At 33.7% G+C, this 25,760-nt stretch overlaps 1 protein-coding gene across 39 annotated transcripts in view; it reads left to right on the top strand.

Moving 5' to 3' along the window:
* Abi2 (abl interactor 2) overlaps positions 1 to 25,760 on the top strand; it is a 196,664-nt gene that overhangs the window by 117,162 nt on the left and 53,742 nt on the right. For 6 of the 39 annotated variants that reach the window (XM_078017881.1, XM_040294768.2, XM_040294753.2 and 3 more), the window contains 6 exons: positions 1,896 to 1,913; positions 8,807 to 8,904; positions 11,879 to 12,025; positions 12,762 to 12,886; positions 14,292 to 14,474; positions 19,907 to 20,065. In XM_078017881.1, the coding sequence (XP_077874007.1) occupies positions 1,896 to 1,913; positions 8,807 to 8,904; positions 11,879 to 12,025; positions 12,762 to 12,886; positions 14,292 to 14,474; positions 19,907 to 20,065 (730 nt within the window). The remainder of the gene's footprint in view (positions 1 to 1,895; positions 1,914 to 8,806; positions 8,905 to 11,878; positions 12,026 to 12,761; positions 12,887 to 14,291; positions 14,475 to 19,906; positions 20,066 to 25,760) is intronic. The other 33 variants (XM_040294771.2, XM_040294773.2, XM_040294752.2 and 30 more) reach the window with 14 other exon arrangements.

Raw genomic sequence — 25,760 nt, forward strand, 5'->3', positions numbered from 1 at the left:
AGAGGACCAACTCTTGACCCAGTTGTGGTCGTAAGGATTCCTTACTACTATAACTATTTTATCCTTCTTGCTTTTTCTCTTAGTGCTATATTCTCAAGTTTTGAATGGTCATCTTTGAATAAATTGAATTTGCTTAATCAATTATGGTAATATTTCATTCAGATGGAACAGTATGGTATAATCTTTACTAATCTTTTAATGATTTAATATTACAGATTAAAAATAATTAAAGATGCTATTAAAGTATTTATTTTATCCCAAAAATTTATCAGCAGATTTTTGGCATTAGTTTTTGGAAACAACCCATTAATGACATGTGCTTTGTTTTTTTTTTCCTAGTATAATTTTATCTGAGTGTTTTGGGTGAGAATAGTGTAGATAAAAGTAATACGTGAATTAATTTTTCCACTGCTTTTGAGTATGTAGCCATTGCATATTTTGCCTATCTTTCAAGATGTATTAAAGTACCTTGGATGTACATCAAGTGCCATGGTCAAAACTGAGGAGGACTGGGAATGTAGCTCAGTGGTAGAACATACACTTTGCCTGTGTAAGGCCCTGGATTTGATCCCCAGTACTGCAAAATCTCTCTCACACACACACACACACACACACACACACACACACACACACGAATGAAAGAAAACCAAAAAACACCAGCCACAACACAATAGCATGTGGATTTCTTTTAAATTGGTATTTGTACTTAAAACATTTAGAGCCTCAGCTAAGCACTAAAATTTATATTTAATCAGGGATTTAAAAGATAATGGATTGGGCTAGGGTTGTGGCTTAGTGGTAGAGTGCTCGCCTAGCACATGTGAAGCACTGGGTTCAATCCTCAGCACTACATTAAAAATAAAAATAAAGGTATTATGTCCACCTACAACTAAAAAATAAACATTAAAAAAAGACAATGACTTATCAAATATGACTTTGAGTATATATGGATATATGCCTATAGTGAAACTCTATTGTTCATGCAGTTGGTAATATAAACATATAAGTATATATATTTTAATATATAGTTTTTAGTTGTAGTTGTCAATACCTTTATTTTATTTTATTTTTATGTGGTGCTGAGAATCAAACCCCAGGGTCTTGCACGTGCTAGACGAGTGCTCTACCGCTGAGCCACAACCCCAGCCCCAAATATATATAAACATATTTAAAAAATACATCTATACTTTTATGGACATAAGTCAGTTAAATATAAATTTTATGTAAATTTAGGTACAAATTTAGTTTTAAAATATTTTCCTTCAGAGTTTTGAAAACATTATTATCTGGAATTTGATACTTATTTTTATAATTGATACCTACATGCATCTTAATTCCTAATTAGAACATTTTGAAATAGGATATACAATTGAATGGTTAATTAATAACTGAAATTTATTCTAACTTGGGAAAACTTATTCAATGCTAACAACTTCTAATAGACTGTTTTAGGATACTGCCAGAATCTAATGCCAAAAGACACTTGTAATGCAACAAATTTACATTTGTGCTTGTCTATTTATATAATTAAAAGGTGATTTCCTTCCAGTGATTTTTTGTTTACTCTTCAAAGTAAAATGTTATTTTTTTAGGACTTTGTAGTCCCTTCATTGTATTTTAGTGTTCAAGGATCACTAATTTGAATAAATCTTTAATGAAATTAAGTTTTTGATGAAAATAATGTTTTAAATAATTTCATCAAAGAAACTCTTGTTCATGACACATTCTGCTTTAACCACTCTTTCTATGATCTACTGAAACATTATTTTGTTAATGCTGAATGCTTAACTTGTTTTTCTGTTTTTTTTTCCTTTCTCTTCACATCCTGAAGTTCGAACTAACCTTTCAATGCTTTTTTTCCTTACCTCTTTTATTTGCTCCATTTATGCATTAAGTGGTTGCTTAGATTTAAGGTAAGAGATTCCAGGGCTGGATTTCCATTCTTTGTTCTTATGTAGAATATTACATATGGGGAGCAAAAAGATATTTGGTGCCTGGCCTTTTAAAACCAAAAAAAAAAAAAAAATCTGTTTATTTTATTTTTGTCATGCAGCTTTGTATATGTCTTCATGTTACTTGAGGTTAGATATTTTGTCTGTTTCCTTCACTGCTTTATCCTTTGTGTCTAGAATAGTGCCTGACAGACATCAGGTGCTTAGTAAGTATTGTTGAATGAATGGTTATTTTGTAACATTATTATATTTTGTGAAACTGAAATGTAAGCTACTCTATCATAAAATGTTATTAGGAAATAAAATTAGCTGGATTTTTTAAGTGTAAAAATTTGTTATGGATTGGAGGGCCAACATATGTGTTGTATTTAAACCTCCCCCTGTGTAATAGCCTTTTTATTCTATAAATGGTGTGCTTCACTGTATACCTTTTGGACAATTTGTCATTTATGATTATTAATTAATATAAAGAAACTGAGAAACACAAAATATTCAGTGTTATGTGTTTAAGTTGCAGTATCATGTATCTTACAAAAATGTCTTTTTTCAAATAACTGTATAAAATAAGTATTTTGATATAAGTTCACTTTAAGAGTTTTTAAAGGTGAATATTGATTGTATATGAAACAGCAAAACTCATGGTAATATTTAACAAATTACAAATTAAAAATTTGAGATCGGGACTGGGCGTATTATTGAGTGATAGAGGACTTGGCTAGCATGTGTGAAGTCCTAGGTTTGATTCCCAGCACTAGGGGAAAAAAAGTAATTTAATTAGAGATATATTCCTGTTGTGATTTGTTTCAGTAACGTTTTATTATTTTGGAGGATTAATGTTAAAATAATTCAACTATATTCAGGAATCTGTCAAATAAAATGTTTAAAAATTTTTTTGTAGTTGCAGATGGACAGCATGTCTTTATTTGTTTATTTTTATGTGGTGCTAAGTATTTAAATTAGTGCCTCACATATGCTAGGCAAGTGCCCTGTCACTGAGCTGTAGCCCGAGCCCCCAAATAAAATGTTAATAAAATGATTTTCATTGGGCTAGGGTTATGGCTCAGCAGTAGCACACTTGCCTGGAATGTGTGAGGCACTGGGTTCGAGTCTCAGCACCACATATAAATAAATTAAATAAATAAATAAAGGTCAATCAACAAATATTTAAAAAAAAATGATTTTCACCAAACTTAGTATATGTTTCTCTTAGTTATTTTTTTATTTTTTAATAGTTTTATTTTGTTTATTTTTATGTGGTGCTGAGGATCAAATCCAGGGCCTTGAACATGCTAGGCAAGCACTGTACCACTGAGCCACAACCCCAGCCCCCTCTTAGTTATTTATTAAACCAAATTTTATAATATCTTTTCAAGTATTTTTTCTATCTGACATCCTGTTGTTTCCATGTCTTCAGCATAGTCAGTGGTAACCATTAGACAAGATGACTGAATTCTGAGTCATTAACTAGTGTTAACTATGGTCACAGAAATTTCACCTGGTTATGGTAGATAAGGCTGACTAGAGGAGCCCAGGCAGATGTATACCTTGTGTTATTGATGGGCGTTGACTTTGAACCTCAGGTTAGGTGAGTTAGGTATGTGGAATTGTGGGGAGATTCTGATTTCCTTATAAATGGGAAGACCCAAAAGCAGGGTATGTGACTGTCTTCATCCTTTTCCTCTAAAGGCTGGCTTTAAATTTTGGTTATTAATGTGTTAACTTCCAAAGTGATAGAGGTACACAGAAATATTAACTGAAGAAAACACAGAAATAGATCCTTTACCTGTAAGATTTAGATCAGTTGTCTAACTTGCTATGCCATACTTGTTTCCCACTGTGATTCCTTCTTAACCTTCCTGAGTTCAGGGTCTGTTCTCATGTAGGAGACAGGTCCAAATGAGGGGCTCCTAGAAAGGTCTAACAAGGAATTATACTTAGATGACATCCCTTAACATCACATTTAGATAGTAACATCTTTTGCTCTTTGCACCAAAAAGCTCTACTCTAGGAATCCAAAGAATTATGCACTGAATGGGAATATAGTGGAGAATAATGCTGGACAGAGAATGAAGGTTCAGAGGTACTTGACAAGTTTTATCCCATCCTCTATTCCATATACAGACATAACCTACACATATTCCTCTTTGTATTTAAAAAAAGTTTTTTTTTTTTGAACTAGGCTTTGCGAATGCCAGGCAGATGCTTTGCAACTGAGCTACATCCCAGCCCGAAAATTTTTGTGTTTTTTAGTTTTTTAAGGTGGACATAATATCTTTATTTTATATTTATGTGGTGCTAAGGATCGAACCCAGTGCCTCGTGCATGCTAGATGAGTACTCTACCACTGAGCCATAACCCCAGCTTCTTCTCTTTGTATTTTTAAATCAGATTTTTTCTTTGTGGTGATGAGATTGAACCCAAGGCCTTGGCATGCTAAGTGCACTTTTATTTTTTTAAGTGGTGCATTAAAATTATACATAATAGTGGGATCATAATGCCATGTTCATATATGCACCTAATTGATTGTTGTTATTCCTCAGTACCTTCCCTTACCCTTTCCTCCTTCCTTCCTGGATTTGCTTGCTCTACTTAACTGATCTCCCTTCTCTTGTTACTGTTATTTTAATTAGTGCATTTTCTCACATATATATGTGATTCATTGCAGTATATAGTATATATACACAATTTGGCAGATTTGTTCCCTAGTACTTCCCCATGCCCTTCCCTCCTCCCCCTCTATCAATCCCCTTGCTCTCCTCTATTCCTTTTCTTTTTTAATTTAATAGTGTAGCTCAGTTATTTCTCTCTGAAACTTTCTAACAATTTCTTCGAATATTGGTATTTCTTTTTTTGTTTGATTTCTATAGAATTTGTAAACATTTCGTTTTGTTTTAAATATACTAGTAATATTTATTACTTTTATAGACCATTGTATTCCCCAGACTCTCTCCTTTATTTATAGGCCTGTATTCTTATACATAATAGTCTGGTAGGTGATTGAGAAAATGAGGGATATATCACATATTATTTTAGAATACATCTACTTCTGATCTGTTGCAGTAGATCATCTGTCAGTAGGAGGTGATGACTTCTGTGAAGTAGAGATAATTGGCTGACCAGCGTTAGAAATAATGCTTTAGAAGTAATCCTCTGAAGTTCAGAGAATGCTAGAAAACCCTGCCATTTTAAATCAAAATTATATGGCCATACATTACTTAATAATAGGGATATATATATATGCCATTAGTTAATTTTGTCATTGAGTGAACATCATGGAGTATACTTACATCAACTGAGGGCAGTCAGTTATTGAGTGAAACATTGTTATGTGGTACAAAACCATGATATATCAACATTCAGGAGGTATTGAATCAAGCACCAGAAGAATATAGCAGGAAAGCTGGGAGTACTGTAGAAATATTAAGGTATAATAATTGACCTGATGTGTAGAGATCTCCAAACCTTATGAGACCTGATTTTTGGTAATAGGGGAACTCATACCTTCAGTATCATTTGCATTCCTTTATCATAGGCCTAGAGGAAGGTATTGAGGAATGGCCAAACATTAATCTTCATGACCTAAATGAAATATTTCTTCAGTTTTGAAGGTGTCTCTCCAGTAAAGGGATGGGGGGAAAGAAGAAGAAACTTTTCCTGCTGTTTCTCCTTGTGCCTGATACTTTCTTCACTTATCTCACAGGGATTTTTTGCTTTTTTGCAATAAATAATACAATATTTGGAATACATAATACAATTATTGTTGTCAGCCAGTATAAAGATTCATTCCAATTCACAAATAAAACTTTGAAAAGTATAATGAACACTACTGTTCCTGATTCAGGACCATTAACTAGACATTTATGTGCCAGATGATAATTCTGCTATATCTCCCCATCCTGGATGCCCTTCTGGGGTCTTGCTATATTGTCCAGGCTAGACTCAAACTCCTTGGCTCAGGTAATTCTACCACCTCAGCCTCCCAAGTAGATGGGTTTACAGGTTTGCATCACCACACTTGGCATTTTAAAAAATATTAAAAAAATATTTCAAGACTAATTACCATTATGAAGCAGCTCTAGTCTTGCTTTGTCTTTGTTCAGAGTTGTTGGTGTAAGCCTATGTACATACACATACAAATGTTGAAGTTCACCTCTATCAACACACAATGTAGTCAAGTGTTTTGCTTAATTATAACACGTTCTCCTTTTACACAGAAATTGTTTTGTTTGGCATCTATCTATCTATCTATCTATCTATCTATCTATCTATCTATCTATCTATCTATCTATCTATCATTTATTTATTCATTTACAGTACAGGGGATTGAACTCAATGGTACTTAAACACTGAGCCACATTCCCAGCCCTTTTTTTTGTATTTTATTTAGAGACAGGGTCTCCCTGGGTTGCTTAGGGCCTTGCTAAGTTGCTGAGGTTGGCCTTGAACTTTCGATCCTCCTGCCTCAGCCTCCCAAGCCACTGGGATTACTGGCATGTGCCACCGTGCCTGGCTTCTTTTGGCATTTATTTCTGTCCTATTTCTTTAATGTAGGTGGCAGTATTTATATTCCATGTGGTGTAATTATTGTTTAAATTAGTACAGAAATATTTTTCACAAAGAAAATGGTCTTTGGAAAACATTGCAAACTCTTTCAGCTTGTTTGAAAAATAATACAGTATCAGTGAAGTATAAAATTAGATTGGATTTTACTCAGCATCTTTTTGATTTCTTAAGTGATTTAAGTTACTCATCTAACTCATTAACCAAACAAGTACAATCATTTGAGGATTCTATGGATTATAAAATATATTGAGTTTTGTTTGTTTAGATGTCCACAAGACTTTAATTTATGGATTGTTAATTTGAATCTATTTTTGGAGCAGGTTCTAAAGATACTGCAATTTTAAACAAAAACACTCATATACCAAATCCTAAAACAAATCATATTGGAAAGTTATTTTCAAGTATTTTTGCTATCCCATGTATAGAATAAAATTCTTTTTTTTTTTTTTTTTTTTTTACTCCTTTTCTATTCTTGCTCCTTTTCCTTCCTGTTTCTAGCAAATTGATTTATAGTTTAGTGCTTGGTTCACTTCTCCCTCATCACTTATAACTTTGGGTTTTATGTTGTTTAAGGTTGAGCTTAAAGGACTTTGGTTACTACACTTTAAAATCTTGTGGTATCATTGAATGAAGATCTACAGTTTTAAAAGCTATATTGGTTATTTGTGAGATTATTCTTAAAATTTTCCTCAAATGTGGATTGATTAAAAAAAAAACCTTCTAGCATTTTCATTGTAAGATATAATTAGTATGCCCTCTGATTTTTAATGAGGAGGAGAGCAAGGATAAGTTAATTTTTATTCTTACTTGATAATTGGTTTGTTTTGTATTTATGGTTTAAAAGCGGCAACAAAAGGATTACAGATAAATGCTTCACTTTAATAATATTGATATTTCAAGGTATCATTTGTCATTAAAGATTGTTTTAACATCACACACAACTTGTTCACTGGGCTATTCATTTGAAGAATTTGTTTCTTGATATGTTATTTCTTGCCTACTCAGATAACAAAGTAGTATTTTAGAATTAAAAAATATCACCCAGGCCAGAGTTGATTTTGACAGCCTTGATACATCAGTATGCAATTATGATTTGTTTTTTTAAAACTTACATTTTAAAATTGAAATTATAAATGTATTCTGACTTCATTGATATAATATCTTACAGCTTCATTTTACAAAAGTAATTTGAATACTCAAAATATATTTTTATTAGAAAGTTAAAATGTTTTTTTTGAAGTGTGTTTTAAAGCCAGCAGTTTATAATATTAGAGGATTAAAATAGGGCCAGGTGCCCATTGTGGGCATTAACTTAACCTATTGGTAGTCTCAAACAACTTGAGATTGCATTTGAATTGAATTTGTGAATAACTTCTGTTAGTTCTTTGTAAGATATTCAGATTGCTAGAAATTTCTCTTTTTCCTTTGGTGACATTCGTTTTTCCCAGATTATTCATGTTTTCTATACTTTTATGTTCAATTGAGAATAGAATAGTAAGTAAAGTCATGGTCCAACTCTGATAAAGGATTATATCACACCTTCTTATGCCTGAATTAACCTTTAGTTTGGGCCTGAGTGGCCAAATTCCCATTGGAAGCAGGATATTGCCAGTGGCCCTTTGTGCTACTCATAGTTGAATGAAATACCTCTGTCCTAACTTTCTGGTTCAGATGTTTGAGAATATGCCTTAATTTCTAGCAGTTGTCAGGTAGGTCATTTCCTCATAATAGAACATTAAAGAAATTCGAGTTGTGAGGGTGATCTGCAACTTTAAAAAACTAACTTGTTCTTTCTATATATCATACAATTTATTTTATATCCTCTAATTACAGTGGATCATATGCATAGTTGGGTATTTTTAGTTGGGAAACGTTTTGTTTTATGTAGTTACTGTCTAAAGGAAGCTAACTAAAAAATAAGGAATTACTTAAAGACTTTATTGTTTCTGATTGTTATTTTTTATTAAAAGTAAAAATTTAATAGCAGTTTCTTCAGTTGAATGTAACATCATATAATCTAACCAGTGATCTGTTGGTGTGATGGCCTAATGGCAAATAAATTCTTTGCATACAAGTTTATAATCATTTGAAAATCATGATAGGAAGAGTCCTTTGAGTACAACTGTAGAATAATAGTAGATTAGAAATTGCATATGAAATGCATGGCCTCTAATTTTTTTCCTGTATTTAAACCTTCCCTTCCTTTGTTAAATAGCATAGCATTATTTCCCCCCCCAGTACTTTATTTCACTGCATGCAAGTTAAGTTGAGTTTTCCTCGAAATTTTTTAGGTGAGTACCCAGAATATGAAGATGGGTGGGCTGCCACGTACAACACCTCCAACTCAGAAACCCCCCAGTCCCCCTATGTCAGGGAAAGGGACACTTGGGTGAGTATATAACTAAGTATAATAGAAAATAATTTCATGCAGTGTTGTGTTAAAAATGATTTTTAAAAAATATTTCCAAAAATGATTTTTCCCCAGGATTATTTCTTGGGTTTGTAATTTTTCCCTTTTTCTGGGAAGCACATCTTTATACATTAAAGATATTTGGTTAGAAATTATTTTTCTAATGAATTTTAAATTGAGATATAATCCTAGCCCAAGTTCATGGTTTATTATAAGGTGCAGTCTTTTTTTTTTTTTTTTTTTTTAAATAGTGCTGGGGATCAAACCCAGGGCTTCAAATGCTTGGCAAGCACTCTTCCACTGAGCTACAGCCCAGCTCCTGAAAATTGCCATCTTAATCATTATACTTTTTGTTTTTTTAGAAATATTTTGAAGTCCTTTTGTATTATAGTTGTATTGGATTACCCTTCCCAAGAAGGCTGTATAGATTATAAAATTCAATATACCTTGTTATGATACTGTTGAGTTTTGATTTAGAGCTATAGAATTGGGCTCTGGATTTAACTTTTGGCAAAATGGTCAATTAATGGAAAAGCTTGATTTTTTTTCTTCTGTAACATCATAATGTTAGTTATCATGATTGAGATTTATGATCAGGTGGGCATAAAATATAGCCCAGAAGACAGTTGGCTAAAGTTCTGGCTTACTGCTTGCCCTGTGGTCCTTTATATTCAGTCTCTCAACAATTCAGTTTTTTCATCTGTAAAAGGGGGTAATATTTATTTTCTGTTACCTTTTCAGGGTCACTATACCACAAATTGGATTTTTAAAAATATATAATACAAAGACAAAATGCTTTGACAACCATTGGCTTTATGATATATACTAAAAGTTTTAAATTGGCAATCTTGTTTTTGGCCCCCTCACCAAAAAAATAAATAAAAGTAAATAGCAAAAATCCCAGTGTATGTACATACACACACACACACACACACACACACACACACACACACATACACATATACATACACATACACATACACATATACAGGAACCCTCTTCCCCTGACACAAAACAAAATAAATAAACCCAAAACAAAACCAACCACTGTGGATCAGGATGGGACAATAATGAATTGGGATATAAAGGAGAATATTGTTGGAAACAGAATGAGAATAGGAGAAGACAGAATAAACATGATTATCAACCAGGAGTAGAATGGTTTTATGCTAACAACAGAGAGGAAACAATCTAGTAGATCAAGTAACATTTAAACTTCAGGGTAGAATTAAGATGATGTTGTAGGGTATTGGTGCATGGTAGGAGTAGAATAATATGGAAGAACTATTTATTTTTCTGGAGAATGTTTACATTTCTGTTATATAAAACATCTAATGGATATGATTAGGTTTTAAATCAAGATTATTAGCAAGATAGCCTGTGTAAAATAAAATTTTAGTTTGCTCTGAAAGTTTGATGATTTATTCATGTATCAGTATTTATTTTCCTTGGATATTAGCAATAGTTCTGCAAGATCTTAGAGACCAGAGTTGATGAGCATCTCTCGGTCAGTTGATGGTCACAGCCTAATTTTTTTTTTTTTACAGTCTTTGTCTTTATCATCATATTTTGTTGTGTATGTATGTATATATTTATTTATTTATTGGTACTGAGGCTTGAACCAACTAAACTACATTCCCAGCCCTTTTTATTTTATTTTGAGACGGGGTCTTGCCAAGTTGCTGAGACTGGTCTTGAACTGGAAATTCTCCCATCTCAACCTCTGGAGAAGCTGGGATTACAGGCATGAGTCACAATGCCTGGCTCTAAAGTATTTTAAATCTAGAGTCTTGACATTCTTTTTTCCCCTTTGAGCTACTCTCCTATCCAGCACCTTATCTATTTTTAATTATTAATATGTGTATTTATGCAGGGAGACTTTGAGGGTATTAGAATCACAAGGTCATTTATTACAAAATGATCTCATTCAAAATCATTGATCCATAACTTGAGTCGTCCAGGGGAGCAATACTTAGAGGAACTCTGGGAACCTTTTGGGAAGTCAGTTATTGAAAAATATATGTCATTTGAACAATATCATTTCAGGAGAAGAAAGCTTTTTAATTTTTAAATATTGATGTTCCAACGTTTGTTCTTTTAAAGACCAAGATCTCATCTATAAGATGTTATTTATTATTATCATGAAGATTCAAAAACTTCAAATAGAGAATTAATTTAATAATCACTAATGTTGCACTGTGAATTTTACTACCTATTTTATTTTCTTAATCTTATCATCTTCTTCTCTAAAAGGGAAAATATTGAAAAAGAGGGAAATGTATGTTAATATCAGTCTGGTTTGTGTTTTACAGTTAAAAGTAAATAATGTAGAAGGATTTAGGTGGTCTATTAAAATTTTTTTCTTGCCCTTGTAAATGTTGAATTTGGAGAAGTTGGAGAGAAACTAAGGTGAAAGTTGAGGGAGAAAGTAAGGCTGTGAGAATGGCAGATGAGATTAACAGAGAAAGGGAAGTGAATTGTTGGGACTGGGATTGATCATCAGAGTGGGGCTTGTGATTCCAAAATCTGGATTTCTTGTGTCTGTCTTTGAACATTTTTGGTTTAGGGAGAGAGGGGAGAGGAAGATGGTGCTTCATGCAGTGCAACGGGATACTTTGACATGATACTAAAATAATTCACACTTTTTCTAAGAAAAGAGTAGAGTAGGAATTATTGGCTTCAATGGTGGAAAACTCTTGGGATCTCTGAAAATAAAGGAACAGAATTGGATTAGCACAGGGAAATGAGGTTGGAAACTGAAAAATAATAGTGCATACTTACCAAAACCCTAATGTTGGAGAAGTGATACTTTAGGAAAGACTAAAATTGGTAGCTGGGTTAAAACACATTTCCTATTTCTGATTGTAAATTGTACTTCACTATTGGCAGCTCTTGGAATTTATTGTGCCGAAACTTGCTTAATCACACAATACATACGCTCTTCTTTTTGTAGGCGGCACTCCCCCTATCGCACACTGGAGCCAGTGCGTCCTCCAGTGGTACCAAATGATTACGTACCTAGCCCAACCCGTAATATGGCTCCCTCGCAGCAGAGCCCTGTGAGGACAGCTTCTGTGAATCAAAGAAATCGAACTTACAGGTATTTTCTCTGCCTCAGCACAAAATGTGATGGTCATAGTACCATATTCTGTTCAGATAACTTCAGTTAAATCTCTCTCATTTTCCAAGTGCTAAGTTCTAAGTTCTTTTCCTCACTCTACTCTCCCAAACCTCATCTGATTCCACCTCTCTCTCCTCATGTTCTGATGTAACTTTGAGCAGCCAGGAAGTAGAAAAAGAACAGACATTTCAAAGTGCAAACTTCTCTACAAAGATAATAGTTCAGTTGAACTGGAAAAAAAAATAAATTATGGACTAGATGCGGAAAATTTCAAGTTGTTTTTTGGTGGAACTTTACAGATGAAAAACTACACACGACAAAACACTAGTATGGGATAGTATATCAAGATATCGTTACAAATTGAAATAAGATAATTTGTTCAGAAAAATGTTTTTATTGTAAAAGAAGTTTCTTCAGATGGGCATTAAACTGGAATATAAGAAGGTAATATTTGTTATTTTGATTTGTTGAGCTCCAACATTTATGGAAAATTTTTGTCTTCTTTTTCAGTTTCTTTAATACAGCTTATTAAAAGTTATCAAAACAAGCTAACTGAACTCAGCTCTCCCTCAACTTTATTAAGAAATTCATACTTGAAGGGGAAGGTTTTTGAATTGTCTTTCTTATAGCTATTTTCATTTCAGCAATTTTTGGGAAATGCTAATGATATATTACTATATAAATACTCATATTTTGGTGGCTTTTATTTCTTTAGCAGCAGTGGGAGTAGTGGAGGAAGCCACCCAAGTAGTCGGAGCAGCAGCCGGGAGAACAGTGGAAGTGGGAGTGTGGGGGTTCCTATTGCTGTTCCTACTCCATCTCCTCCCAGTGTGTTTCCAGGTAAAACAGTATCATTGTTTTTCTTTTGTGAATTTTACTTCAATTTTTAATGTAATTATAGTAAACTTTCTTCTTAATAAGGATTTTTTCTTCTCTTAGAACTTCATGAATTTTGACAAGTCTTTATGTATTTGTTATTTTTAACCAAATTATTTGTACAATTTTTGCTTTTTTTGTATTTTTCTATTATTTTTAAAAATATTTTATTTTAGTTGTAGGTGGACATAATACCTTTATTTTATTTATGTGGTGCTGAGGATTGAATCCAGTGCCCCATACAAGTGAGATAAGTGCTCTACCTCTGAGCCCCAGCCCCAGCCTTGTGCACTTTTCTGTTATTTGATTTTATCCCTTTGGTGCTGTGGCTCAGTTGGTACTTTGATGCTTCAGGTGCTACTTTGGTATGAGTTAATGTTTAATTCGAGCTAGTTTATGACAGTGTATATCTTTGGACACAGGGGGGACTTGGCATGAGAATCATACTGGTGATAAAGGATGGCAAAATAGGAAAATAGTTTTGACTGTAAAATTTAGTGGATTATTGGAATTTAATAGTCTCTGAAATGCTATCCTTTTTTCTCTGAAATGAAAAAATGTGCTTATTTGACCTGAGGATATACAAAGTTAAAAGCATGACTCAAAAGACATCAGGATAGATTATTAAATATTTAGTTTAGTTATAACGAGTACATAAGACCTGGTTTGTTTTGTTTTTGTTTTTCATAACTCAGGTTCAAATTCAGATCCTTGCACCAGATAGGCAAGCATTTCATCTCTGTGCTAAACCTCTATAGTCTTTAGATAATAAAATAAAAAAAATCATGAAGGGTTAGGGTTGTGGCTCAGCGGTAGAGCGTTCGCCTAGCATGTGCAGGGCCCTAGGTTCCATCCTCAGCACTATATAAAAATAAATAAATAAAATAAAGGTATTGTGTTAAACTACAACTAAAAATAAATATTTTTTAAAAATCATGAAAAAAACTTGTTTAAGTTCTTTTTTTTTAAACATAATTTTACCTTGAGTGTATATGTCTTTTTTTCTGATTTATATTATTCAAATGGAATACTGTTCTTTAGTTTTTTTTTCCTATTTATGGTATTTTATACTAAAATTAACAATGTGTGGGGAGCTCTTTTCTTCCAGATTGTGGTTTTTGAATAAAAAGGAAAGTTTGTTTTTAATGAATTAAAATTTTTGTACATTATCCTGAGCATCTTGAATTATTTTCTGCATACCTAATAACCTTTAACATAAGCCTCAGTCTTCTTTTTTTTTCCATCTCCCTATTCTTTTGGTTAATGTTAAAGCACTGAATATCTAACGTTAGATACTCTAATGCCTTTTCTAATCCCGCTTAAAGTGACTGCCTCATTAATGCTGCCTCTTACTCCTCTTTCCCCTCAGCCCCTGCTGGCTCCTCTGGCACTCCTCCCCTTCCTGCTACTTCTGCATCTGCTCCTGCCCCTCTTGTTCCTGCTACTGTTCCCTCCTCCATTGCCCCAGAGGCTGCTGCTGGGGGTGCCCAGACCCTTGCTGATGGCTTCACTTCTCCAACTCCCCCTGTTGTTTCTTCTAATCCCCCTACAGGTGAGTATTAGCTTATTTCTTTGCAGGTAGATCCAGTCATTTGGCTATTCTCTTACTTGGATCTCCAGCTTCATGGTTTTGTTATTGTTTGTTTGTACTACTTATATTAAAAAAAAAAAAAATACAAAGACCTGTAATCCCAGTGACTCAGGGGGCTAAGGAAGGAGGATTGCAAGTTTAAGGCCAACTTCAGTAACTTAGTAAGATCCTGTCTTCAAAAAAAAAAAAAGCCTGGGGACTTAGCTCAGTGGTAAAGCACCCCTGGGTTCAATCCCCAGTGCCCCCCTCACCATAAAAAAAAAAAAAAGATGAATTCTAATAGAAAGTGTCATGTAACCAAGAATTAGAATTTCTTGAGAAAATCATGATAAAGTGTCATATGTTTTTCTTATAGGGTAGCAAAAGTACACATTTTTAATAGCTTAAATTTCATTCTATTAAAGATTTATGAATTTAGTGTGGTGTTACCTTCTATACAGTTTTGAGAGGTTGTTGTTAGAAATATTGTTATGAGGCTAGGCACACTAGCGTATACCTGTAATCTTAGCAACTCAGGAGGCTGAGGTAGGAGGATTATAAATTAGAGGCCAGCCTCAGCAATTTAGTGAGGCCCTAATAAGCAATTTAGTGAGACCCTGTCTCAAAAAACAAAAAGTGCTGGGGATGTGGCTCAGTAGTAAAGTGCCCCTGGGTTCAATCTTTAGCACCAAAATAAACAAATAAGTAAGTGAGATAGAGAGAGGCTTGAGCCTAGGAACATGAAGTTAGGGTATACTGTACTGGCTTCCACCTACATGCCTTTTAATACCATTCCAGCCCTTAAACAATAGGATTAAGTTACATTCCTCCTCAAACAACCTGTAAACTCTCAGGGCCTGACTAATCTCTCAGGTTTGAGGAATTTAAGACTCCTCCTCCCTGCAACTAAGAACCTAAGATACCCTGAAGGAGGAGGGTGGGTACTTTTCTAACCTTTATGTAGACCAGAGATTCCAGGACTCAGGAAAATGGGAGAATTAAAAACAAAGGGGGCATGTCATTATCACTTTCCTCTCTGAGAGAACCCCACTCTCTCCCTTGAGAAGGCCTCTTGCCCTCTTCTCTTTTCCCTTCTACTAAACTTTGTTACACTAAGTCTCACATCTTGCCTGAAATTTTCTCAAACAAGAGCACAAGAAATGAGAACACCAGGCAGTTACAAGTGGCGCAGTTAACAAGAAGCCTGTGACAATAATTCCAGATGTCTTTCATTGGAAATATTTTATGTAACAAATTGAAAACCTCTGTATGTCTTTTATAGCAATCTGTTTCTTGTTTTAGCAGCCATGGGAATTCATAGGGCAATGGACTTTTAAAAGATGTCAGGTTTAAGTTGACTGATATTTTAGTGTTTTAAAATTGCAACCTAAAATCTGTTTTGATGGGGCACCAGGTAAAATCCCAATAGCTACAAAATACATTTGAGCAGTTAATGTGATGCTGGTTAGTAAACAGGTTTTATCTCTTATAAAATGCATGTTCAGACATATCATCGTGGTATTTTGCTTGCCAATGAAGTAATTTCACAGAATAACTATTCAGTTATGCCTCCATAATCATATATTTACATGTTTTAAAAAAGATACTTTTAGCTAAATTTGATTTTGGATGGTCATCTTTCGGGATAGCTTCCATAATGGCACTTATAAAGGAAAGCTTTCTATAGTGGTTAAATGTAAACACAAGCTTTTTTGTTGTTGTTCTACATACAACTTGGTTAGACCAGATTGCTTATTAAGTATAGGAATCTTCTTGTGCCCCTTTATAAGTAAAGAATGCATTTTGAAACTGGTTGCAGACTTGGAAAGGATAGGACACCCCATGAGTCAACATTTTAGTAATGAAATGATAATTTAGAAGCAAGTACCTGGCTCATAGGGTTTAATAAATAAACTTTTGTTATGTGATTGAATAAATTAACTATGTTTTTTAAAGAACAAAAAGCAATATAAATATCTTAATAATTTACATCAATAGTCTTTTTTTTACAATATCTTTGAGTCATCAAGTACTTTTTTTTATTAATGTATAACTTATATAAAGTAAAATTTGCCTATTATATTGTATATGTCTGAGTTTTGGCAAACACATACAGTGTGTAACTACTACTATAACCAAGATCCCATAATCTATCATCCCAAAACTGTCAGTCCTTTCCCTAGCTTTTGGTAACCCCATATCTGTTCTTTTATCCCTAAAGTTTTAACTTTAGGTATCCTTTTCAGTCTGGTGTTTTAGCCAGACACATTTGGAAGCTTTGTTCAATTGTTGCATGTTTAGGTATTTGTTCCTTTTTATTACTGAGTAGTGTTCTTTTGTATGGCTATACTGCAGTTTGTCCCTTTCCTGGTTGAAGGACATTTGGATTATTTTCCATTTTCAGTGTTTATAAGTAAACATAGATTTTATTTCATTTAAGTAAATAAGTAGTAGGATTGCTGAGTTGCATTGTGAGTTAATGTTCAACTTAAGAACCTGCCAAATTGTTTTCCAAAGTGACTATAAAATTTGGTGTCCTAGTAGTAGTGATGTGATTTTCAGTTGCATCCTTTCAGTGCTTGGTACTGTCATTTAAACATTTTTTTTTTTTTAGCTATTTGAATAAGTGTGCAGTGATTTTCCATGTGGTTTTGATTTCCCTTTCCCTAATGAATAATGATGTTGAGCATCTTTTCATGTGCTTGTTCATCCTCTATATCTTCTTTAGTAAAGTGTCAATTCAAATGTTTTGTTCCTCTCCCCACCTTTTTAATGTCCTCCCCTCTTTTGGGTAGAGTTCTTTTATATTTTGAATCCTTTATCAATTATGTGAGTTGCAAATATTTTCTTCCATTTGGTGATTTGTTATTTCATATTCTTTTTTTTTAGTAGTTGTTGATGGACCTTTATTTTATTTATTTGTATGTGGTACTGAGAATTGAACCCAGTGCCTCACTCATGCTAGGCAAGTACTGTCACTGAGCCACAACCCCAGCCCTATTTCATATTCTTAATGGTGTCTTTCAAATAAGAAGAGGTCTTCATTTTTATTAAATCTGGTCTGTCATTATTTCTCTTCTATGGATTTGTGCTTTTATGAAAACTTTTTACCTTTTTACCCAAGGTCATAAAGATATTGTTTTTGGCAGACATGGTGGCACATGCCTGTAATCCCAGTGATTTGGGAGGCTAAGGGCAGGAAAATTGCAAGTTGGAGGCCAGCCTGGGCAACTTAGCAAGATCCCATCTCAAATAAAAAAAACAAAAAGGGATGGAGGTATAGCTCAGTGGTAGAGTGCCCAATGGGTTCAATGCCCAATATTTATTTTTCTCTCTCTCTGTCTCACACACACACAGACACACACACACACACACAAAGATTTTGTGTTCTAGGAAGTTTTTAATTTGGGGTTTTATAGGTCTTCTAATAATTAGCTGTAGTTTTTTTTTTTTTTTAATTTTTGTCTTAACCCCAAACAAGGTAAATTTCCCATTAATAGTATGGACAGTGTCACTGCAGGTTTACAACATGAACTTTTAGACTGAATCTAACTATACAATTCATAATGATGTTATTCATCATCCTAGGTTTGTATTATTTTAGTATTATTGCTAAAATGCTACAAATGTTTTTGTGTGAAGTGGTTCAAATAACTAAGTGTGCCTTTGAAATAATAGTTTCTTAGTTTGCATATTTATCTTTTATTTTTGTTAAAATTTCTCAATTCATATTGGATTATGTTTAAGCTTGAGTGCTTAATTTTATACAACAGAATTGAGTTGTAGATTTTTCGTTGTTGTTGTTGTAGATGGACACAATATCTTTATTTATTTATTTTTTATGTGGCGCTGACAATTGAACCCAGTTCCTCATGCATGCAAAGCAAGTGCTCTACCACTGAGCCATAACCCCAGCCCCAAGTTGTAGGTTTTAATGTGTATCTAAGAAGAGTAAATGCTATAGTAAATCTTGAGTGCTTATATGTGACTCCATTTGAATCCAGGTTTTATAAGTTTATGGAACTCCTGAAGAGCATTTTTAGTTATATAAACTATTTTACTTTGCATGGCTCTCTGTCCTCTCCTCTTCTTTTACTTCTCTTCCCACATCCTCTTTCTCACTCACTTCCCTGTTGCCTGCTAGAGTGTTCTCTCATGAGAGCTTTAGTGGTGCCTGTAATAGAAGATCCTCAGCTGACTGACAGCTAAGTGGGGGGATAAAGTCAAGGTAAAATTTAGGAACTGAATTGTATTAGGAAATTGGATGGATTAAGGAAGTGAGTCTCCAGCTGGCATCAGCAATTGAACTTTCAAGATAGCAAAATATAGTGAAATTAATGGTAAACAGGTTCAGGGTAATGTTACAAATAAGATATTTTGACTCACTTTTTGTATCTTAGCTTTTTACATAGTTGTAGATTTCATAAACTCTAATTTTAAAATAAAATAGATATTTAGAGATGGATATTTTGGATTGAATAAAGATGTGTTTAGTTTGGAATTATGTCATCAGACTTTTTGCTGAAATACTGTTTTCCTTGAAATAAATTTCTTTTCTACCTTAGTTTTATTATTATTTTCATCATTTATTATTTTGGAAAAACTGTATGAAACATTTTTTCTTTTGCTTTCCCAATGTCATTCTTAATCTTGTTGAGTTTGATTTCCAGTCCTTAGTGACTGCTATGTTTTTGGAGGAAGAGGGCTGTCTTAGTCCATTTTTTTTTCCCCCTGCTTTAACTGAGTAACAGACTGGGTAATTTATAAATAATAGTTATTTGGTTCATAGTTCTGGGGCTAAGAGGTCCTGTATCTAGGGGCTATGTATGCTGAGGGCCTTCTTGCTGTGTCATAATGTGGTGGAAGTTAACAAATACATGATCAGAATGTGAGTGTATGAGAGAAAAGGAGAGAGCGAATAGGGCCAGACTCCTTCTTTTATCAGGAACCTACCTACTCCCCTGATAACAAACCCACTCCCACTGTAACTAACCCATTCCTATGATAACTACATTATCCATTCATGAAAAGCCCTTGTGACTATGTCTTAGAGATTCCACCTCTTAATACTCTTGCTTTGGAGATAAGTTTTGGTGGACACATTCAAACCATAGAAGAGGCAAAATTTAGTTGATTGTGAAAACCCCATCAGATAATTAATTTAATAAAATCCAAATGTTAATTGGTAATTTACTTACATGTAGCTTTTCGAAATTATGTTTTCATTTACTTTTTTTTTTGCATTTTGATACAATGACAGCTGAGCAATAATTGCCATCTGTCCATTTTCAGATAGCAATTAGCTAAATATTATTGTTTTAATAATCTTATTAAGATTTAGGCAATATACATAAAGTATTTCATTATCTGAGTTTTTTTTTTAATGATAGATTTATGTTCTATCCCTTTTCCAGGTCATCCTGTTCAGTTCTACAGCATGAATAGACCTGCTTCTCGCCATACACCCCCAACAATAGGGGGCTCCTTGCCCTATAGACGCCCTCCTTCCATAACGTCACAAACAAGCCTTCAGAATCAGCTGAATGGAGGACCTTTTTATAGCCAGAATCCAGGTCAGTTTTTTTTTTTTAATTTTATAGAATATATCTAACTAAAACCTTCAATTAAAAAACCCTTTAATTACAAATAATTAGCACATGGTGGGTGGTTGGAACTATTTGTTGCATGAATGAATACTAAATTGCTAATAACACTGTATTTCTTATTTCTCTCTTTTAAGAAATCAGCACATTATTTTCCTGTAAAATTATATAACTTGTTTTTTTCTGAACAGAATTCTTTTGATTATGATAGTGGTTATTTGCTTTAAAAAATATTGTAGGGCTAGAGGTATAACTCAGAGTCTCAGAGTGCTTGCCTAGCATGTGTGAGCCCAATGCTGGATAAAAAAATATATATATAGTGAACAGTATTTCTTTTTTGTTTAATGAGACAACCTTACTCTATGAATTACAAATAATGAAAAGTTGAGTGACCATGAAGCTGTTTTGTGCTAGGTTATTATACTATTTTATTCAATTCTCATAACAGACTTTTGATGGGAAAACTGGGACTTGGAGAAATTGACCCAAAAAATTATAGTATACAATTGCATCATACATACAGGAAAAAACTGATCTAGCACTAATTTTTATGCTATACATACTCATTGTTTTGTTTATTCCCTGGAGGGGACATGAGCAAATTAGACATGGTGTGTCCGCTTGTTATGTTTTTCTGGACTTTTGCTCACAAGCTATTAAGCCTGTACATAAACACCTTAGATATTAGGGGATGATGATTCATTCTGTCTTTGAAAAGCCTTGGCTTTCGTGGAGCATTTGTCCACTGTGGCTACTGCCTATTAGTGAAAACCTTAGTTACAAAGAATCATGCACAAGAAGGAAATTTGATCCTCTTTGTACATAAACATTTACAATTTAAAGAATGCTTTTGTATCTGTATCTCACTTGATATTATAATCATATACAAAATAAAATTGGTGATCATTTTCGTATGTATTTTGCGTATGAAATCAAGGCCAAGGTGGGATTTGAAGGTTTTTTTGACTATGAGTTTTATGTTCTATTTTCCTATCCTACTTACCTTCAGATTTAAAATTTTTTCTCTTTCCTTCCCAGGTCTTCTCTTTTTTTTGGTGGGGGGAAAAAGGAAGGATATTCCCATTGTATTATAAATACTTGGGATTCTGAGATATTGTCAATCTCTGTTATATTCTGAGAATATTGCTCATTAACTAAATATTGAATGAATTACTTGTCCCTTTATCCAAATTTCTTTATTCTTTTGGGTTTCTCTTGTAAATTAAATGCTGTATTTGTAGTCTAGCTAGTGTAGACCACAGTGTGAATACCAACCTGCTTTAGTTGAAATGTACTTCTCTTATTGCTGTCTTTGATCACACTTGGTATTTTAGGTTATACCATTTTTAGAAATTCATTTTCACTTTGTTGACAAAATTGCCTGCCGTTAGTCACACATCCTACTTGTAAACCACGTTTTCTAAAACCCACATTTTTTCAAGTGCTATTTTGTACCTGAGTGCATTTGTTTGGGTTTTTTGTTATTGCTATTTGCTTGCTTATTTTTGTTTTTGAAATGTTGTCCCACTGTATTTCTCAGGTTGGTCTCAAATTCATGGGCTCAATGGATCCTCCTGCCTCAGCTTCCAGATTATCTGTAACTAAGGTGTACATTACCATGTCTGTCTCTTTAAATATATTTTTTTTATTCTTAAAATTTTATTTTATTATATATAGCCCATTTTTTTAAAAAAAATACATGATAGCAGTGGAAAGCATTGCAATTCTTATTACACATATACAACAATTTTTCATATCTGTATATAAAGTATGTTCATGCCAATTTATGCCTTTATACATGTACTTTTTTTTAGCATTACAATTCTTAATGCACACATATACCACAGTTTTTTGTATCTCTGTATATAAAGTATGTTGATACCCAGTTGAAGTCTTCATACATGTACTTTGTATAATGATGTCCATCATATTCCACCATCCTTGCTAATCCCCTGCTACCTCCCTTTCCCTCCCACCGCTCTAGAATTCATATATTCCTCCCATGCTCTCCCTCCATACCCACTATGAGTCAACCTCCTTATATCAGAGAAAACATTAGGCACTTGAGGTTTTTGGATTGGCTCACTTCACTTAGCATTATCTTCTCCAATGCCATACATTTACATGCAAATGCCATGATTTTGTTCTTTTTTAATGCTGAATAAAATTCCATTGTGTATATATGCCACATTTTTTTTTTTTATCCATTCATCCACTAAAGGGCATCTAGGTTGGCTCCACAGTTTAGCTATTGTGCATTGAGCTGCTATAAACATTGATGTGGCTGTGGCCCTGTAGTATGCTGTTTTTAAGTCCTTTGGGTATAGTTCAAGGAGAAGAATAGCTGGGTCAAATGGTGGTTCCATTTCCAGATTTCCAAGGAATCTCCATACTGCTTTCAAAATTGGCTGCACCAATTTGCAGTCCCACCAGTAATGTATGAGTGTTCCTTTTTCCCCATATCCTCACCAACACTTATTGTTGTTTGTCTTCATAATAGCTGCCATTCTGTCTGGAGTGAGATGATAGAGTAGTTTTGATTTGCATTTCTCTGATTGCTGGAAATGATGAGCATTTTTTCATATATTTGTTGATTGATTGTATATTGTATAGAGCTAATTCAAGCTCTTCTTTTCCTATACATATCCCTTTAATTTCTTTCGTCTAATTGATCTGGCTAGTGTTTCAAGAACTATGTTGATTAGAAGTGGTGAAAGAGGGCATCCCTGTCTTATTCCTTATTTTAGAGGGAATGCCTTCAATTTTTCTCCGTTTAGAATGATGTTGGCCTGAGGCTTAGTGTAGATAGCCTTTACTATGTTGAGATATATTCCTGTTATCCCTAGTTTTTGTAGTGTTTTGAACATAGAGGGGTGCTGTATTTTGTCAAATGCATCTATATTCATTAGAGATATTGGTCTGAAGTTTTCTTTCTTTGAAGTGTCTTTGGAATTAGGGTGATATTGGCCTCATAGAATGAGTTTAGAAGTGCTGCCTCTTTTTCTATTTCCTGAAATAAATTGAAGAGTATTGGTATTAGTTCTTCTTTAAAGGCCTTGTAGAACTGGTCTGTGTATCCATCCTGTCCTGGGCTTTTCTTGGTTGGTAATCTTTTGATGGCTTCTTCTATTTCCTCACTTGACATTGGTATGTTTAAGTTGTGTATATCTTCCTGACTCAACCTGGGCAGATCATATGACTTAAGAAATGTGTTGATGCCTTCAATGTCCTCTATTTTATTGGAGTATAAGGTTTCAAATAATTTCTAATTATCCTCTGTATGCTGTAGTGTCTGTTGTGGTATTGCCTTTTTTATCACGTATACTGGTATTTTGAGTTTTTTTTCTCTCTTTCTTCGTTAGCTTGGCTAAGGAACTGTCAATTTTATTTATTTTTTCAAAGAACCAACATTTAGATTTGTCAGTTTTTTCAGTTGTTTCTTTTGTTTCGATTTCATTGATTTCTGCTCTAATTTTAATTATTTCTTGCCTTCTACTGCTTTTGCTGCTGATTTTTTGTTCTTTTTCTAGGGCTTTGAATGTAGTATGAGGTCATTTATTTGTTGACTTTTTCTTCTTTTAAGGAGTGAACTCCATGCAATGAATTTTCCTCTTATTACTGCTTTCATAGTGTCCCAGAGATTTCGATATGTTGTGTCTGTGTTCTCATTTACCTGTAAGAATTTTTTAATCTCCTCCTTGATGTCTTCTGTAACCCATTGTTCATTCAGTAGCATATTCAGTCTCCATGTGATGCAGAAATTTTTATTTTTTATTTTGTCATTGATTTTCAATTTCATTCCATTATGATCTGATAAAACGCATGGTTGTACTTGCTAAGAGTTGTTTTGTGGCATAATATATGGTCTATTTTAGAGAAGGTCCCATGTGCTGCTGAGAAGAAAGTGTATCCTCTTGACGCTGGTTGAAATATTCTATATATGTCACTTTAGTCTAAGTTATTAATTGTGTTATTGAGCTCTATAGTTTCTTTATTCAACTTTTGTTTAGAAGATCTATTCAGTGATAAGAGAGGTGTGTTAAAGTCACCCACGATTATTGTGTTGTAGTCAATTTGACACTTGAACTTGAGAAGAGTTTATTTGATGAACATAGCTGCTCCATTGTTTAGGGCATATATATTTATGATTGTTACGTCTTTATGGTGTTTGGTTCCCTTGAGCAGTATGTCATGTCCATCTTCCTCCCTTTTGATTAACTTTGGCTTGAAGTCTACTTTATTTGATGTGAGCATGGAAACCCCTGCTTGCTTCCACAGTTCATTTGAGTGTATGATTTTTCCCCAGCCTTTAACCTTCAGTCTATGTATGTCTTTTCCATCAGATGAGTCTCCTGTAGGTAGTATATTGTTGGATCTTTATTAATCCAATCTGTTAGCCTATGTCTTTTGATTGGTGAGTTTAAGCCATTAACATTTAGGTCACTATTGAGACATGGTTGTATTTCCAGCCATATTTGTTTATTCTTGTTATTTAACTTGACTTGGTTTTCCTCTTTGATTAGTTTTTCCTTTAGTGTACTACCTCCCTCTGCTGGTTTTCATTGTTGTTTTTCATTTCCTCTTCATGAAATATTTTGCCAAGGATGTTTAGTAGTGCTGGTTTGCTAGCTATAAATTCTTTTAACTTTTGTTTAACGTGGAAGGTTTTTATTTCATCTTCCAATCTCAAGCTTAATTTTGCTGGATACAAGATTCTTGGTTAGCACCCATTATCTTTCAGAGCTTGATATATGTTGTTCTAGGATCTTCTATCTTCCAGGGTCTGTGTTGAAAAATCTGCCATTATCCTAATTGGTTTACCCCTGTGTATAATCTGATTCCTTTTTCTTGTGGCTTTTAAAATTCTCTCCTCATTCTGTATGTTGGGCATTTTGATTGTAATGTGTCTTGGTGTGGATCTGTTGTGATTTTGCACATTCAGCATCCTGTAGCCTTCTTGCATTTGGATTTCTGTTTCATTCTTCATGTCTGGAAAGTTTTTTGATATTATTTCATTTGATAGATTGCTCATTCATTTGGTTTGGACCTCTATGCTTTCCTCTATCCCAATGACTTTTAAATTTGGTCTTTTTATGCTGTCCCATACTTTTTGAATGTTCTGCTTATGGTTTCTTAGCATTTTTGCTGTGTTGTCTATGTTCTTTTCAAGATGGTATATTTTATCTTCATTGTCTGATGTCGTATCTTCTAAGTGGTCTACTTTGTTGTTGATGCTCTCATTTGAGGTTTTAATTTGGTTTATTATTTCTTTCATTTCAAGGATTTATGTTTGTTTGTTTTTGTATAACCTCTATCTCCCTGTTGAGGTGATCTTTTTCTTCTTGGATTTGTTTATGTAGCTCATTGTGATCTTTCACTGCCTGTATTTGTTCTCTTATGTCTTCTTTGAGATCCCAAAACATTTTAATCATATATATCCTGAATTCTTTCTCTGTCATTCTTTCTGCTATAGCTGTCAATTCTTCTAATGATGTGTTGTCTTGATTTGTTTGTGATACTTTCTTCCCTTGTCTTTTCATGTTGCTTGCGTTTCTTTCTTTCCAGCTCTGTGGGACTGGTGTGTTATTGTTTTTACCCTATAGATTTGTGGTGCTCTTGTATGGTTCCAAGATCTCTCCTTTGGGTGGAAGGACAATGTTATCGG

Source organism: Ictidomys tridecemlineatus, chromosome 7 (genome assembly GCF_052094955.1).
Source record: "Ictidomys tridecemlineatus isolate mIctTri1 chromosome 7, mIctTri1.hap1, whole genome shotgun sequence".
Lineage (NCBI taxonomy): Eukaryota > Metazoa > Chordata > Mammalia > Rodentia > Sciuridae > Ictidomys > Ictidomys tridecemlineatus.